At 48.3% G+C, this 18,929-nt stretch overlaps 2 protein-coding genes across 2 annotated transcripts; one reads left to right on the top strand and one right to left on the bottom strand.

Annotated features, from left to right (window-relative positions):
- Positions 1-857: 857 nt before the first annotated feature.
- On the bottom strand, positions 858-1,676 carry LOC123746964 (uncharacterized protein PF3D7_1120000-like). The gene has a single exon (XM_045728864.2). The coding sequence runs from the start codon at positions 1,674-1,676 to the stop codon at positions 858-860; it is 819 nt and encodes a 272-aa protein (XP_045584820.2).
- Positions 1,677-11,090: 9,414 nt separating this feature from the next.
- Positions 11,091-12,062, top strand: LOC138358903 (uncharacterized). Its single transcript, XM_069317260.1, has one exon. The coding sequence runs from the start codon at positions 11,091-11,093 to the stop codon at positions 12,060-12,062; it is 972 nt and encodes a 323-aa protein (XP_069173361.1).
- Positions 12,063-18,929: the final 6,867 nt, after the last annotated feature.

Here is an 18,929-nt window from a genome sequence, read left to right as displayed (position 1 = left end):
GTTCGAACAAAATTCGTCAGTGAAGCACTTGTTCCGGAAGTGTTCAAACGAAATCAGTTGTGAGCGTGTCAGCCCGTCCTCCAAACAAAGATCCAAAGTCCATTCCATCCACCCGCCAAACCCCAGTTGTTTATGAATGAAAAACGGTTTATACACGACTCACAACTGATGACGTTCGAACACTTCCGGAACAAGTGCTACACTGACGAATTTTATTCGAACCACAACGCTATAAATGCTTCACCCACGTACTACAAATACAAATAATCGCCAACAGAACCTAACCACCTCACCTAACCTAACCTCACCTAACCTATGCTTAAATATGCACAATATGTTTTTATAATATTAATTTATATTTGAGAAAATTTTTGTTTTGAATGAACAACATGTAAAAAATTATGAATGCATCTTTGGGGTCGACCGCTGCATGGAATGGACTTTGTCTGAGGACGGTTTGGAGGACGGGCTTATTAGATTCAGCCATAGCGATGACAGGGATAATTAAGATAATCTACAACATTTATATTTCAAGTTTCTACCCGTGTCCTCCATCTCTCTCTCTCACTGTTCGTTCGAAAGAGACATGAGTTACAGGTTACGAAGCTAGGAAAAGCTAAATGAATTGAATACATTGGTGCACCATTTAAGGCGAGGGAATGAGTCGGGGTTTGCCCGAGTTTGACGTGTGTCAAACTGAACATCTTAAGACATCCTAGCCCGTCTTGTCAAGGACTGTTGGCCTAACGTTACACATTATCAGTTACAGGAATATGTTTGCCTAATATTTCTCTCCCACTCCATTTATACGGCACAAGAATGGGTTGTCGGGGTGGTAATTGGCCATGTAATGCTAATTACTCACCTCGGCTCGTTCCGGTGCCTCGATGGTATTCATCAACCTTTGACCCTTTTCGTGTAACTTTGGTATTCAAGTGACCGCATGACTGTATTGCCGGGTCCCTTACCTCTGTTGCCAGGTCCCTTACCTCTGTTGCCAGGTCCCTTACCTCTGTTGCCAGGTCCCTTACCTCTGTTGCCAGCTCCCTTACCTCTGTTGCCAGGTCCCTTACCTCTGTTGCCAGGTCCCTTACCTCTGTTGCCAGGTCCCTTACCTCTGTTGCCAGGTCCCTTACCTCTGTTGCCAGGTCCCTTACCTCTGTTGCCAGGTCCCTTACCTCTGTTGCCAGGTCCCTTACCTCTGTTGCCAGGTCCCTTACCTCTGTTGCCAGCTCCCTTACCTCTGTTGCCAGCTCCCTTACCTCTGTTGCCAGCTCCCTTACCTCTGTTGCCAGCTCCCTTACCTCTGTTGCCAGCTCCCTTACCTCTGTTGCCAGCTCCCTTACCTCTGTTGCCAGCTCCTTTACCTCTGTTGCCAGCTCCCTTACCTCTGTTGCCAGCTCCCTTACCTCTGTTGCCAGCTCCTTTACCTCTGTTGCCAGCTCCCTTACCTCTGTTGCCAGCTCCCTTACCTCTGTTGCCAGCTCCTTTACCTCTGTTGCCAGCTCCCTTACCTCTGTTACCAGCTCCCTTACCTCTGTTGCCAGCTCCCTTACCTCTGTTGCCAGCTCCCTTACCTCTGTTGCCAGCTCCTTTACCTCTGTTGCCAGGTCCCTTACCTCTGTTGCCAGCTCCCTTACCTCTGTTGCCAGCTCCCTTACCTCTGTTGTGTACATGTCAAAGGGAAAATGGTCTCCTCTGATGATATTTATTGTGGTCTCGGTATCGCTGTTAATATTTATTCAGGTACCATGTCGGATACCACTGAGATTTAATTGGGTGTGGTCAGTTTGTCAATCACTCTCTCTCTCTCTCTCTCTCTCTCTCTCTCTCTCTCTCTCTCTCTCTCTCTCTCTCTCATAAATACATATACATATATATTTTCTGTGTTGATTTTTGTCCGTGTTTAGGGCTTCTATTCCTATTACTAGGGCTTGTGCACTTGGTTTAATTGGAGGAGGAACTATTCACTCTACCCACCATGAGAGTTAGAACAAGACCGGAACGTGAAGATGCCAACGCCGACGACTCCACCCAAATCACGAAGCCCACTACACCTGATTAATCTTTGTATGAGTTCCCCCCCCCCTTTTTCACCTTATTTTTTACCCCTTTACGCCTTTTCACCTTTTTGTATTTGTATGTACCGGACTCACGGTGTAAATCCAATACGACCAAAACTGTCCCATTACGGGCTCACCATAGCCCGTGCTACATGGAACTGTTTGTTCAGAGTAGCTGTATCTAAAAACAACAACAGTCCCATCACTTGAGAATGAACCATATAGGTTCGAAACATTGTGTATATTTATAATTAATGTAATGTATCTTTTAGTTAATTATTCGTTTCCTTTGCCTAGAACAAAGATGATATTTGGATAAATCCTCTTTCAATTAAACCAAGAGCACTAGTCAGACGGACATAAGCCCTATACAAGAATATGACAAAACAGGATATGCATGTTTATGCATATTCTGTGTTTATACATATTCATGCAATATAAACAGGTTTCATATTGAGTGAAACGTGTTTAAATGAAAACCTTTTGCCAGTATACACCAATATATATATATATATATATATATATATATATATATATATATATATATATATATATATATATATATATATATATATATATATATATATATATATAGATACGCCCAACGTAGCCCTAATAGAACATACACCGCTGAACTACAGCTGTATGTATTCTACTGCTCCAATAACACCGTGACCTGCAACCCCCTTGACCTCTAACCCCTTGACCTACACCCGTAACTATCTCGACCTCTCTACATATGTAAAGAAGTTTTCTCTTTTTTGCTGCTGTTGTTTTGCATGTCCATATATGTGTTGCTTGGCTTGGCGCCGAGGATAAGGTCGTTACACTCATAGCAATGACCCTCAACCACCACAATGACCTCAACCACAATGACCTCAACCACAATGACCTCAACCACAATGACCTCAACCACAATGACCTCAATCACCACAATGACCTCAATCACCACAATGACCTCAATCACCACAATGACCTCAATCACCACAATGACCTCAATCACCACAATGACCTCAACCACAATGACCTCAACCACAATGACCTCAACCACAATGACCTCAACCACAATGACCTCAATCACAATGACCCTCAACCACCACAATGACCTCAATCACCACAATGACCTCAACAACCACAAAGGTTGTTGAGAAAGGGGGGTAGGGGGAAAGGGAGGGGGGTAGGGGGATAGGGGGAAAGGGGAATAAGGGGGAAGGAGAGTGGATGGTGTAGGGGGGGGAGAAAGAGTTTAACAGGGATAATTAACACATTGTTATAAATCCTGGCCGTGGTAAGCACAATCGTTTTGATGTCTCAACCGTTACGAAACCGGTCCATCTTTCTAGAATCATGAATGTGTGTTTTGTTGACATTAAAACATAAGGTGAGTTTAGAAATTTCACAATCCTAGGTTATTAATCCTAAATTAATCCTAAGTTAATCCTAAGTTATAAATAACTTCGTGGTCATTCGAAGTTCATTACTAACTGTTTATCATATGTTAAGTAAAGCTGCCATGATTGATGGATAGATGTACAGGTTTCGTCAGTGGTTGGGAAAAGGCTCAATGACTCCTATCTCAGATAGCCATGGATTAGTATTCAATCATGGCAGTCTTAGTTGACATTTGTTAAGCAATTTTGTGAGCTGCGGCGCCCGCGAGCGTTTCCAAGCTCGCAATCCTCTAAATATACACACAATTATCCGCCATGATTAGGGACAGATGTATAGGTTTCGGAAACGGACTGATAAATCCTTGAGAGAGCTGGGGTGTGAGTGGAGAGAGAGAGGTTGGAAGGAAAGAGGACGAAAGGTGGAGAGTGAGAGGGGTAAAAAGAGCAGGGAGGGAAGGAAAAGGAAGGAGAGGTGGAAGGGGAAAGGAAAGAAGAGAAAAGGGAAGGGAATGAGTAGATAGTAACCACTTATTATGCACAAAAACTAGTAAAAAACAAATAAAAAAAAAAGGTGATTAGCCAAAAAATTTTACAAGTTACATAAATCTCAATAAAATCCAGCCTCAATCCCCCGCCTACCCCCACAATCCCAAGCCACGAATCCCCAATCATTAATAAAACCTGTCCTCCACCTTTCTACAATCATCGCACCTCCATATACATTTAGTAAACAATATACGAGGTCAGAAGCACTATACGAGCCGGTTTATAAACACAAAATAACCTTGAAGTATCAAGCTTCGGAGCTCATAAACCCTTTAATTAATGTAAACACAGCCGCCATGACTGTTACAAGATGTACAGGTTTCGGTGAAGGTTGATGAAGCTTGGCCACCAGACATCTTTATGTCACTATCGCTGGACGTAAGACATTTATCACCGCCTTCTGTGCTCAGCCTTCAAGACAATAGATTAATTTTCATGTCAGGCTCGCAGGTACTAAATAGGTCATTGGCTCCAAAGGTTTTAATTAGCTTAACGTGGACGGTGTGTGTGTGTGTGTGTGTGTGTGTGTGTGTGTGTGTGTGTGTGTGTGTGTGTGTGTGTGTGTGTGTGTGTGTGTGTGTGTGTGTGTATTCACCTAGTTGTATTAACTTACTTGTGCTTGCGGGGGTTGAGCTCTGATCTTTCGGCCCGCTTCTAAACTGTTACTAACTACTAGTAACAGGTGAGTGAGAGAGAGAGAGAGAGAGAGAGAGAGAGCGGACACCCACAGGTGGGAGCGGGCACCCACAGGTGCCAGCTCCCACCTGTGGGTGCCCGCTCCCGCCTGTGGGCGCCCGCTCCCGCCTGTGGGCGCCCGCTCCCGCCTGTGGGTGCCCGCTCCCGCCTGTGGGTGCCCGCTCCCGCCTGTGGGTGCCCGCTCCCGCCTGTGGGTGCCCGCTCCCGCCTGTGGGTGCCCGCTCCCGCCTGTGGGTGCCCGCTCCCACCTGTGGGTGCCCGCTCCCACCAGTGGGTGCCCGCTCCCACCAGTGGGTGCCCGGTCAGACCAGTGGGTGCCCGGTCAGACCAGTGGGTGCCCGCTCCCACCTGTGGGTGCCCGCTCCCACCTGTGGGTGCCCGCTCCCACCTGTGGGTGCCCGCTCCCACCTGTGGGTGCCCGCTCCCACCTGTGGGTGCCCGCTCCCACCTGTGGGTGCCCGCTCCCACCTGTGGGTGCCCGCTCCCACCTGTGGGTGCCCGCTCCCACCTGTGGGTGCCCGCTCCCACCTGTGGGTGCCCGCTCCCACCTGTGGGTGCCCGCTCCCACCTGTGGGTGCCCGCTCCCACCAGTGGGTGCCCGCTCCCACCAGTGGGTGCCCGCTCCCACCAGTGGGTGCCCGCTCAGACCTGCGGGTGCCCGCTCAGACCTGGGGGTGCCCGCTCAGACCTGCGGGTGCTCGCTCAGACCTGCGGGTGCTCGCTCAGACCTGCGGGTGCTCGCTCAGACCTGCGGGTGCTCGCTCAGACCTGCGGGTGCTCGCTCAGACCTGCGGGTGCTCGCTCAGACCTGCGGGTGCTCGCTCAGACCTGCGGGTGCTCGCTCAGACCTGCGGGTGCTCGCTCAGACCTGCGGGTGCTCGCTCAGACCTGCGGGTGCTCGCTCAGACCTGCGGGTGCTCGCTCAGACCTGCGGGTGCTCGCTCAGACCTGCGGGTGCTCGCTCAGACCTGCGGGTGCTCGCTCAGACCTGCGGGTGCTCGCTCAGACCTGCGGGTGCTCGCTCAGACCTGCGGGTGCTCGCTCAGACCTGCGGGTGCTCGCTCAGACCTGCGGGTGCTCGCTCAGACCTGCGGGTGCTCGCTCAGACCTGCGGGTGCTCGCTCAGACCTGCGGGTGCTCGCTCAGACCTGCGGGTGCTCGCTCAGACCTGCGGGTGCTCGCTCAGACCTGCGGGTGCTCGCTCAGACCTGCGGGTGCTCGCTCAGACCTGCGGGTGCTCGCTCAGACCTGCGGGTGCTCGCTCAGACCTGCGGGTGCTCGCTCAGACCTGCGGGTGCTCGCTCAGACCTGCGGGTGCTCGCTCAGACCTGCGGGTGCTCGCTCAGACCTGCGGGTGCTCGCTCAGACCTGCGGGTGCTCGCTCAGACCTGCGGGTGCTCGCTCAGACCTGCGGGTGCTCGCTCAGACCTGCGGGTGCTCGCTCAGACCTGCGGGTGCTCGCTCAGACCTGCGGGTGCTCGCTCAGACCTGCGGGTGCTCGCTCAGACCTGCGGGTGCTCGCTCAGACCTGCGGGTGCTCGCTCAGACCTGCGGGTGCTCGCTCAGACCTGCGGGTGCTCGCTCACACCTGCGGGTGCCCGCTCACACCTGCGGGTGCCCGCTCACACCTGCGGGTGCCCGCTCACACCTGGGGGTGCCCGCTCACACCTGGGGGTGCCCGCTCACACCTGGGGGTGCCCGCTCACACCTGGGGGTGCCCGCTCACACCTGGGGGTGCCCGCTCACACCTGGGGGTGCCCGCTCACACCTGGGGGTGCCCGCTCACACCTGGGGGTGCCCGCTCACACCTGGGGGTGCCCGCTCACACCTGGGGGTGCCCGCTCACACCTGGGGGTGCCCGCTCACACCTGTGGGTGCCCGCTCACACCTGTGGGTGCCCGCTCACACCTGTGGGTGCCCGCTCACACCTGTGGGTGCCCGCTCACACCTGTGGGTGCCCGCTCACACCTGTGGGTGCCCGCTCACACCTGTGGGTGCCCGCTCACACCTGTGGGTGCCCGCTCACACCTGTGGGTGCCCGCTCACACCTGTGGGTGCCCGCTCACACCTGTGGGTGCCCGCTCACACCTGTGGGTGCCCGCTCACACCTGTGGGTGCCCGCTCACACCTGTGGGTGCCCGCTCACACCTGTGGGTGCCCGCTCACACCTGTGGGTGCCCGCTCACACCTGTGGGTGCCCGCTCACACCTGTGGGTGCCCGCTCACACCTGTGGGTGCCCGCTCACACCTGTGGGTGCCCGCTCACACCTGTGGGTGCCCGCTCACACCTGGGGGTGCCCGCTCACACCTGGGGGTGCCCGCTCACACCTGGGGGTGCCCGCTCACACCTGGGGGTGCCCGCTCACACCGGTGGGTGCCCGCTCACACCTGTGGATGTGAGAGAGAGAGAGAGAGAGAGAGAGAGAGAGAGAGAGAGAGAGAGAGAGAGAGAGAGAGATACAGAGACATAGACCAAGACTGAAGGCGTCTGTCTGCCTATCAGTCCCTCAAATCAGTCAATCAGCCCATCAGACAGCCTGCCTGTGCTGTTCTGAACGTCAGCCTTTCATGTCAAAGCCTGAACCGGTCTTCAGACGCTGGCCTCAATTATCACCCCTTTTCCCCCCTCTTCATCTTGTTTCTTTTCTTCTCCCTTGCTTGTTTTCCCTCTTCTTTCCTTTCTTCCTCTTCTCTCTTCTCTTTTATATTCGTTGTTTTGTCCCTGTTCTCACTATTCCCTGTTATTCCCTTTTCTTTTTTTGCTTCTCTCTTACGGTATCTACTCTTTTAAAAGGGGTTCAGCTGATGGGAAAGTTTACACGTGATGGTACTCACTTAGTATACCGGAAAAGGGACTATACACATCAGTTTACTTCTGTTTCTCGGCAAGTGTATCAGTTAAGCTCATGTAAGTGTACCTGGTTTACACCTACATACCTCCATGGTACCCCTTATCTATACCAGTGTACCTGGAGGTATACTCTTGGTATGCACACACAGATATACCAAAAGATTCCATTTAGGAATCCTAGGATGCCATTTAAAAGAGTCACCGTGAGTATTTATAAGTATATATAACGTTATAAGTAACACGCTACTTATTTACTTTTATTTTATTTATTTATTTATTTATTTATTTACAAGAAGGTACATTGGGTTTGTGAGGATACATAGCATGTTGTTTACGTTCTTGTAAAGCCACTAGTACGCGCAGCGTTTCAGGCAGAATACCCCCATACACGGGGTATTCTAGACCCCCCTTATAGAATTGCTGTAAGTAGAAGTAGTACCTACTACTACTACTACTACTGTAAGTAATAGTATTACTACTACTTAAACTGAAAAGACCAACCATTCAGTCTTTGGCTTGACACTATCACGTCACGCCATCCAACCAAATGATCTTCGCCAGTGGGCAAAATATCTTCCGGGGAAAGCGGAAACCCTCGACAAGCTGCAGGCTTCCTCTCCCCGTCGAGGCCATTAGGGTTAGTGGCCCCCCTTCAGGTAAAACGTCAATTCGTGCCCAACTGTTTATTATCCATGCAAACAGAGGTCATCTGTGCCTTCAAACCCGGTGTATTTTCCAACCTTAGGGACATCTGTTGCTGGTATTGTTCAATTAGATACATCAGGGCTTTAATTGCTAGTGTCAGACACAGAGCGCTCCCCCTAGCGGCGACCATTCCCAACAATAGCTGCCGACACAAAGGATTTTTTTTTTGTGGCACGAGTTTACCTCTGTATCAAAGCAAACTGCGGCCAGACCTATACATAACGGAAAGGGTCGTTGGTAAACCAATGTGTAAGGGGTGAGAAGGTTTCTGGTAAACCTATGTGTGAGATGTGTCTCTTTGGTAAACCCAATGTGTATGGTGAGTGTCTCTGGTAAACCCATTCGTGAGGGTGAAGGATAATGTTGATAGCGGTGTGTGTGTGTGTGTGTGTGTGTGTGTGTGTGTGTGTGTGTGTGTGTGTGTGTGTGTGTGTGTGTGTGTATCACCACTGTGCACAAACATCCACCCTGTGAACGTTCCACAAGGTGTACCCCCAAAGGGCTAATTCTAGAACGCGCGTCCCCCTACACTAAACCCAGTTTCAGAGCTTAAACTCAACTTGCAACTAAGTTAAGGAATTCCCGGGAAAATATTCAGTGTTTAAGACTTTCTCTGAAACGCACCACAGAAGCACGGGGCTTCTTTATGACCCAGAAGAACAGGCTTAATTATCACTATTAGATCCAGCGACCAGCGGTTTAGACTTGCTGTGGAAGGAAGAGAACGGTGTGGAGGTCTGAGATGATGGGAGACGTTGGTAGTGATGACAAGAACGGGTAAAACAAACAGGTGAGGGGCGAGAGGTGTGTGTGAGGGGGGGGTGAGAGGTTGGAGAATATAATGGGGGGGGGGGGGGGGTTAGAGGGGGGTGAAGGGAGATTGGGGGGGGGAGAGGAGGGGGGGGGAGGGACGGAGGGAGGGGGGGAGGGACGGAGGGAAGGGGGGGGGGAGAGAGAGAGAGAGAGAGAGAGAGAGAGAGAGAGAGAGAGAGAGAGAGAGAGAGAGAGAGAGAGAGAGAGAGAGAGAGAGAGAGAGAGAGAGAGAGAGAGGGGGGGGGGGAGGGGGGAGAGGTGGTTATGCAATGAATAACGACCATTAAAGACCCTATAATATTATATATATGTATATGTATATATATATATATGTCGTACCTAGTAGCCAGAACTCACTTCTCAGCCTACTATGCGAGGCCCGATTTGCCTAATAAGCCAAGTTTTACTGAATTAATATATTTTCTCTAATTTTTTTCTTATGAAATGATAAAGCTACCCATTTCATTATGTATGAGGTCAATTATTTTTTATTGGAGTTTAATTTAACGTAGATATATGACCGAACCTAACCAACCCTACCTAACCTAACCTAACCTATCTTTATAGGCTAGGTTAGGTTAGGTAGCAGAAAACGTTAGGTTAGGTTAGGTTGTCGAAAAAACATTAATTCATGAAAACTAGGCTTATTAGGCAAATCGGGCCTTGCATAGTAGGCTGAGAAGTGAGTTCTGGCTACTAGGTACGACATATATATATATATATATATATATATATATATATATATATATATATATATATATATATATATATATATTATAGCGTCTAACACTTCAGGTAATCAAATTTAAATACATTTCACAACTGGCTTCCCACTATTTGTAAATTTACGAACCCACCAGCAAAAAAAAAGTATAAGAAGCCAAACATAAGTGGAAAAAGTAAATATATATATACACACTACTTTTTTATTAACAAAAGTAACCGAATGTTCCATTAGAGAAAACATCAGAACAAGCACCAGTGATCTGTGTTGACGAGAAATGAATGAGTAAATACCTACACGTGATAAACGTGTATCAGGGTGATACATCACAAACCAAGGCTCCCATTGGGTGGCTTCAGTTAGCATGCATGTAAGACGCAATACGGAAGGTCTTAAGACCCAAAACAGACTGCCCTGAGACTCAGCATAGTCGTATGGACGCAGCATAACTGCATGATCAAACTATTGGAGAAGATAATTATGTTTAATGCTATAAACAAACACTTTCAGTGTTTACCCCACATTATTTTACGAGCTTAAATGTCGTAACTAGAGTTGGCATTGTTTAGTGCTGAGTTCCTTCTCTCTAAATTGTGTGACCATTGTTTGAGAATGGGTAACTTATCCTAGGTCCTAACACCTTCGTTTGGGTGTGGGGATTATATCCTAGGTCCTAACACCTTTCATTGGGTGTAAGGATTATATCCTAGGTCCTAAGACCTTTGTTTGGGTGTGGGGATTATATCCTAGGTCCTAACACCTTTGTTTGGTTGTGGGGATTATATCCTAGGTCCTAACACCTTTGTTTGGGTGTGGGGATTATATCCTAGGTCCTAACACCTTTGTTTGGGTGTGGGGATTATATCCTAGGTCCTAACACCTTTGTTTAGGTGCGTGGATTATATCCTAGGTCCTAACACCTTTGCTTGTGCGTGTGTGAGAAGGGTAGAGTGGTAGGCTGGATAAGAGTGGGATAAAGAAAACCCCTCATTGTAATACCCTTGCTTGACTGCATGATTCGAACTTGCCATTCCAACAAATCATTCCCCCTTCCCTCCTACCCATTCAGACCAGCCGAACAGAAACCCCAGTCGCGCACGGCAGCCACCTAAGGAACTCTGACCATCAACTACGTAATTTGTACGAAGACCCAATTTACATGCAAACCTGGCCCCGAGAGCCTCCAATACACCCACGGTGTGCCGGGGTTGCAAACGACGACTACTGAGGCATAACTGTACGCCTGAATGCCGGCCACTCGTCCACCATCCATGCTGATGCCGCCCCGGCGATGGTGACTGATGGTGCTGGCTAGGCGTCCCGACACTCAGGCATTCCGAGCCGTAACGTCCTCAGCGGCGCCCAGGTCACTCCGGTGCCTCGCGCTGGGGACTTTGCTACGAGGATGCTCCCTGGAGCCGCGAGGACGCTCCCTGGAGCCGCGAGGACGCTCCCTGGAGCCGCGAGGACGCTCCCTAGAGCCGCGAGGACGCTCCCTGGAGCCGCGAGGACGCTCCCTGGAGCCGCGAGGACGCTCCCTGGAGCCGCGAGCACGCTCCCTGGAGCCGCGAGGACGCTCCCTGGAGCCGCGAGCACGCTCCCTGGAGCCGCGAGGACGCTCCCTGGAGCCGCGAGGACTCTCCCTGGAGCCGCGAGAACGCTCCGTGGAGCCGCGAGAACGCGCCCTGGAGCCGCGAGGACGCTCCCTGGAGCCGCGAGGACGCTTCCTGGAGCCGCGAGGACTCTCCCTGGAGCCGCGAGAACGCTTCTGGAGCCACAAGAACGCTCCAGGACCCGAGAGAACGCTCCAGGACCCGCGGGAACGCTCCAGGACCCGCGAGAACGCTCCAGGACCCGCGAGAACGCTCCAGGACCCACGAGAACGCTCCAGGACCCGCGGGAACGCTCCAGGACCCGCGAGAACGCTCCAGGACCCGCGGGAACGCTCCAGGACCCGCGAGAACGCTCCAGGACCCACGAGAACGCTCCAGGACCCGCGGGAACGCTCCAGGACCCGCGAGAACGCTCCAGGACCCGCGGGAACGCTCCAGGACCCACGAGAACGCTCCAGGACCCACGACAACGCTCCAGGACCCACGAGAACCCTCCAGGACCCACGAGAACCCTCCAGGACCCACGACAACGCTCCAGGACCCACGACAACGCTCCAGGACCCACGACAACGCTCCAGGACCCACGAGAACCCTCCAGGACCCACGAGAACGCTCCAGGACCCGAGAGAACGCTCCAGGACCCGCGAGAACGCTCCTTGAGCTTAAGCTTACGATACCTGACCCTAAGAAAACAATACATGACCTTAAACGTACAATACACTTGCCGTTTGAGTGTCTTCACTAGTGAACAACCATGAATTGCATTGAATAAGTCACAATAACTTGTAAATGCATTACATAACTCACTCATGTCATGAGTGAGACCTCCGTCCCACCCACATGTGAAATGAAAGTGACCCATCCCCCTCAACCTACATATATGAAATGAAAATGAACCAAACCTACACAAACCACACATGAAATAGAAATGTAGTCACTTTCATAATGCGTTTTACAAACATTTACGTAATCAGGGATTCACGTCTTTGGAGATATAATGGGTAGTCGGGTCTTAATGGGTCAAAAGTCGGGTGTTGACGGTAATGGGTCAAAAGTCGGGTGTTGACGGTAATGGGTCAAAAGTCGGGTGTTGACGGTAATGGGTCAAAAGTCGGGTGTTGACGGTAATGGGTCAAAAGTCGGGTGTTGACGGTAATGGGTCAAAAGTCGGGTCTTGAAGGTAATGGGTCAAAAGACGGACCTTGACGGTAATGGGTCAAAAAGTCGGGTCTTGACAGTAATGGGTCAAAAGACGGACCTTGACGGTAATGGGTCAAAAGACGGACCTTGACGGTAATGGGTCAAAAGTCGGGTCTTGACGGTAATGGGTCAAAAGTCTTGTCTTGACGGTAATGGGTCAAAAGTCGGGTCTTGAAGGTAATGGGTCAAAAAGTCGGGTCTTGAAGGTAATGGGTCAAAAATCTGATCTTGAAAGATCAGACTTTTGATCCATTTAGAAAGGTAGATTTACCTTTTGGGTCAAAAGGTAAATCTACCTACTTACCCCACACAAGATCACATATTTAAACTTACCTTGTTTCCGACTGTCATGGGGAAGAAGACCTCAACCTATAAGGAGATAAAAGATAACATATAGCATTAGCAGGTGGAATAAATGAACTAATAAACTTGTTTATATAGACAAGTTTATATACATTATATACATTGTCCACAATACAATCTTTAGCATCACGGATAGAAAATGCATTCCCACACTCTAGCACAAACTTATACAGCTGAATAAAGTACCACCTTATACAGCTGAATAAAGTACCACCTTATACAGCTGAATAAAGCACCACCTTATACAGCTGAATAAAGCACTACCTTATACAGCTGAATAAAGTACCACCTTATACAGCTGAATAAAGCACCACCTTATACAGCTGAATAAAGCACTACCTTATACAGCTGAATAAAGCACCACCTTATACAGCTGAATAAAGCACTACCTTATACAGCTGAATAAAGCACCACCTTATACAGCTGAATAAAGCACCACCTTATACAGCTGAATAAAGCACTACCTTATACAGCTGAATAAAGCACCACCTTATACAGCTGAATAAAGCACTACCTTATACAGCTGAATAAAGCACCACCTTATACAGCTGAATAAAGCACCACCTTATACAGCTGAATAAAGCACCACCTTATACAGCTGAATAAAGCACCACCTTATACAGCTTTATAAAGCAACACCTTACTGCTGCTTTACGATAGTTAAAGCCGCCACCACAGCTTCAACAGAAGAGGAGTACAGTACTCCTTATAAATTATCACATATAGTACAAATGCATCGAAAGGCCGAGTTTTCACACACTAAATTACCATGTAAGTCCATCCTCTACCTGGTCTTCATCTCCTTGAATACACTTTCCTCACTAGTTAAACCAACAACCATTAGTTCAACATGACCAAACTATCACCCAATACTCTCCTCTCTCCCGTTGTAGATTTAGGTACTCGGAACGAAGTATCCATGTAGCACGGGCTATGGTGAGCCCGTAACTCCTTTTATATATATTTATATATCCACGAGGATACAGTGTACCTGGCCGCCACACCACGCCACACTGTACCTGGATGGTACACCTACACCTCTAATAAAGCTCACACTATCTCGAGCAGATCAGCCATACTTTAATCCTCCCTCTAAAGGCAGGACCAATAAAGTGCCTTTAGGCTCGTAAGGGTGTCAATAAATTACACTACACTTTCCCTTTATTTTTATTGAACTCATTTATGACATCGGGCGGTTAGTTTCATTGTCTTAGAGTGAGAGAGAGTGAGAGAGTGTGAGAGAGTGAGAGAGAGTGTGTGAGAGAGAGTGTAAGAGAGAGTGAGAGAGAGAGTGTGAGTGTAAGAAGACATACAGTAAGGCAAATCACACACACACACACACACACACACACACACACACACACACACACACACACACACACACACACACACACACACACACACACAGGGCCTCGTAGCCTGGTGGATAGCGCGCAGGACTCGTAATTCTGTGGCGCGGGTTCGATTCCCGCACGAGGCTGAAACAAATGGGCAAAGTTTCTTTCACCCTAAGTGCCCCTGTTACCTAGCAGTAAATAGGTACCTGGGAGTTAGTCAGCTGTCACGGGCTGCTTCCTGGGGTGTGTGTGTGTGGTGTGGAAAAAAAATAGTAGTTAGTAAACAGTTGATTGACAGTTGAGAGGCGGGCCGAAAGAGCAAAGCTCAACCCCCGCAAAAACACAACTAGTAAACACACACACATACACACACACACACACACCTATTAGACCTGATTTTCACCCAGAACGTAGAAGATATCGAGAATTTAGAGCATGAAATACCTCTAGGGGCCAGTGACCATTGTGTCCTAGTCTTTGACTACATGATGGAATTCAAACTTATGACCATGGGACAAGAGATCTGGGAAAGGAGAGCTGACTACAGGAAAGGGGACTATATGAGGATAAGGGACTATCTGGGTGAAGTGCAGTGGGAGGAAGAAATTAGAGGAAAAACAGTCCAAGATATGATGGACCTAGTCATACAGAAATGCCAGGAGGCCGAAGAGAGATTTATATCAACGGTAAAGGGAAAAAATAAGAAGGAATATAATAACCCATGGTTTAATAGACAGTGTCAGGAAGCAAAAATGGCCAGCAGACGGGAGTGGAGGAAGTACAGAAGACAAAGAACAGAGGACAACAGAAGCAGATACAACAGAGCTAGGAACGATTACATTAACATAAGACGAACATCGGAAAGGGACTATGAGAACGATATTGCAATCAAAGCGAAAAAACAACCTAAGTTACTATACAGTCATATAAGAAGAAAAATGTCGGTGAACGACCAAGTGACAAGACTAAGGAAGACAGAGGGGGCATATACTGAAAGTGACAAGGAAATCTGTGAGGCACTGAATGCCAGTTTCCATGGAGTGTTCACTACCGAGCCTGAGCAGCTCCCATTGTTGGAAGGGGTTACCCTAGATGAAAGACTATCAGATATAGAGGTGACAGCAGAGGAGGTAATGAAACAGTTGACAACTCTAGATGCAACTAAAGCAGTTGGACCAGACAAAGTATCACCGTGGATACTAAAAGAAGCAGCACAGGCCCTCAGCGTGCCTCTGGCAATGATCTTTAATGAGTCACTTATGTCAGGAGAATTGCCCAGTTGCTGGAAGAAGGCAAATGTCGTGCCGATCTTCAAGAAAGGAGATAGGGAGGAGGCACTTAACTACAGACCTGTATCACTGACAAGCATCCCCTGTAAAATACTGGAAAGAATAATTAGGCTGCGACTGGTTGCACACCTGGAGAACATTAGGTTTGTGAACAAACATCAACATGGGTTCTGGACAGGGAAATCGTGCCTAACAAACCTTCTGGAATTCTATGATAAAATAACGAGGATAAGACAGGACAGAGATGGTTGGGCAGACTGCATATTTCTGGACTGCCAAAAAGCCTTTGATACAGTACCGCACATGAGACTGCTGTTCAAGCTCGAGAGGCAGGCGGGGGTGGGGGGAAAGGTCCTAGAATGGATAAGGAACTACCTAACAGGAAGGAGCCAAAGAGTTACGGTAAGGGGCGAGAAGTCGGACTGGCGAACAGTAACAAGTGGAGTACCACAAGGATCGGTGCTGGGACCAATTCTATTTCTTGTATATGTTAACGACATGTTTACAGGCGTAGAGTCCTACATGTCGATGTTTGCGGATGATGCAAAGTTGATGAGAAGAGTTGTGACAGATGAGGATTGCAGGATCCTCCAAGAGGACCTGAACAGATTGCAGAGATGGTCAGAGAAATGGCTACTAGAATTCAACACGAGCAAATGTAAAGTTATGGAAATGGGACTAGGAGATAGGAGACCAAAGGGACAGTACACAATGAAGGGGAACAGCCTACCTGTAACGACGCGTGAAAGAGACCTGGGGGTGGACGTAACACCTAATCTATCTCCTGAGGCACATATTAATAGGATAACGACAGCAGCGTACTCTACACTGGCAAAAGTTAGAACATCATTCAGAAACCTAAGTAAGGAGGCATTTAGGGCGCTTTACACTGCCTACGTAAGGCCAGTCTTAGAGTATGCCGCCTCATCATGGAGTCCCCATCTGAAGAAGCATATAATGAAACTGGAAAAGGTTCAGAGGTTTGCAACGAGACTCGTCCCAGAGCTACGAGGGATGGGGTATGAAGAGCGCCTGAGTGAACTGTGCCTTACGACACTAGAAAGAAGAAGGGAGAGGGGGGACATGATAGGAACGTATAAGATACTCAGAGGAATTGACAGAGTGGACATAGACGAAATGTTCACACGGAATAGTAACAGAACGAGAGGACATGGATGGAAGCTTGAAACTCAGATGAGTCACAGAGATGTTAGGAAGTTTTCTTTTAGCGTGAGAGTAGTGGGGAAATGGAATGCACTTCAGGAACAGGTTGTGGAAGCAAATACTATTCATAATTTTAAAACCAGGTATGATAGGGAAATGGGACAGGAGTCATTGCTGTAAACAACCGATGCTCGAAAGGCGGGATCCAAGAGTCAATGCTCGATCCTGCAGACACAACTAGGTGAGTACAACTAGGTGAGTACACACACACACACAAACGAAAAAGTGCCATTTTCAAGAGTAGAAGCTCATGCAAACAATGAAACAAAAAGAAACAACAAAAATATTAACTGGCAACAAGAAAACAAAAGCAAGACATCAACATCTCAAGAAGGATTCGAACCAATCTACCTTCACCCCGGCCTGCAGTGAACACCCGGCAGCCACAGCGACGCCTGGTTGCAAATCGCATGGCGGATCGTGCTCTAAGGAACAAATTACTGTAGAGATTTAACCAAAGAAAAACCAATTACCTCATGAATGGCTATGAGGGAGTAAAATAACCATTTTGAAGTCACAAACACTTTCTTTCCTACATAATGGGAAAGAAATCTTCATTTCCATCCCACAAACAGGTGCCCCTATCACCCTCCATCATCCCTGTCTATAAGGACAGTAAGAGACATAAACTGAAACACCTTTGAATAACCCGTCGACGCCTTATACACATTCACTTAATTAAGAACCCGGTTATAGTGGATGTTTTGCGGTCAACTTTGGTGTAGACAAGGATGCCGCCGACCAATGGCTACCCACGTAGCCTTGGGACTACCTGCCAGTCTTCTAGTCAGGCTATTTGCTATACCCAGTGAGGCTGGCAAGATTTGTCTTTTGTGTGGAGTCTTAATGTATGTTTATTTATATATTAATACAGCTTTTGTCTGCCGTAGATTATTATATTGATTTGGGAAACTATATATGCTATTTTATGATCAACACACACACACCCACACACACACACACACACACATTCAGTTGATTGACGGTTGAGAGGCTGGACCAAAGAGCCAGTGCTAAACACCCCGCAAACACAACTAGGTGAGTGTATACACACACTGGTTTATTAGAATTCTACTATCAGGTGACAAAGATTAAGCAAGAAAGAGAATGGGGTGGGCAGACTGCATTTTCTTGGACTGTCGGAAAGCCTTTGAAACAGTTCCCCATCAGAAGACGGCGCATAAGTCTAAGAAACAGGCAAGACTGTCTGGTAGGGTGTTCCAGTGGATAAGGGAGCACCTAAGCAATAGGAAGCAGAGAGTTAGAACAGAGACCTGTTCCCCTAAGCCCATATCAAGAGGATAACATCAGCGGCACATGCCAGGTTGGCCAACATAAGAATGGCTTTAGAAGCTTGTGTAAGGAATCATTCAGAAACTTGTATACCACGTATGTTAGACCAATCCTGGAGTATGCAGCTCCAGCATGGAGTCCATATCAAGTCAAGTATAAGACTGAATTGGAGAAGGTTCAGAGCTTTGCCACCAGACTAGTACAAGAACAGAGGGGCATGAGCTACGAGAAGAGACTGCGGGATTATTAAACCTCACGTCGCTGGAAGACAGAAGAGTTAGGGGGGACATGATCACCGCATACAAGATTCTCAAAGGAATTGATAGGGTAGATAATGACAGTTTATTTGACACAAGGGACACACGCACCAGGGGACACAGGTGGAAATTGAGTACCCAAATGAGCCATAGACACATTAGAAAGCATTTTTTTACTATCAGGGATAGTTAACAAATGGAATACATATAGGAAGTGATATAGTAGAGGCCGATTCCATACAGTTTCAAATGTAGATATGATAGACTCCCAGTAGGCTCAGGAACCTCTACACCAGTTGCTAGTTGAGAGGCGGGACCAAAGAGCCGAAGCTCAAACCCCGCAAGCACAACTAGGTGAGTACACATACAGAATATATAGATACCGGGGAAAAATTATACATTTCTGTTATAGACCATCCGGTAAGCGCTCCCATTAATCACGGTTCCGCTCGTGTCATTAAATCAGGCGGTATTTGAGCTAAAAATTTGTTTTATTAAGAATTATATATACTATATTTCCTGCTTATAATAATAATCTCGTTCTCATTTATAATGCTTTTCCAT

Source organism: Procambarus clarkii, chromosome 87 (genome assembly GCF_040958095.1).
Source record: "Procambarus clarkii isolate CNS0578487 chromosome 87, FALCON_Pclarkii_2.0, whole genome shotgun sequence".
NCBI lineage: Eukaryota > Metazoa > Arthropoda > Malacostraca > Decapoda > Cambaridae > Procambarus > Procambarus clarkii.
The sequence above is the reverse complement of the archived record's forward strand: the minus strand, read 5'-3'. Positions and strand labels throughout refer to the sequence as shown.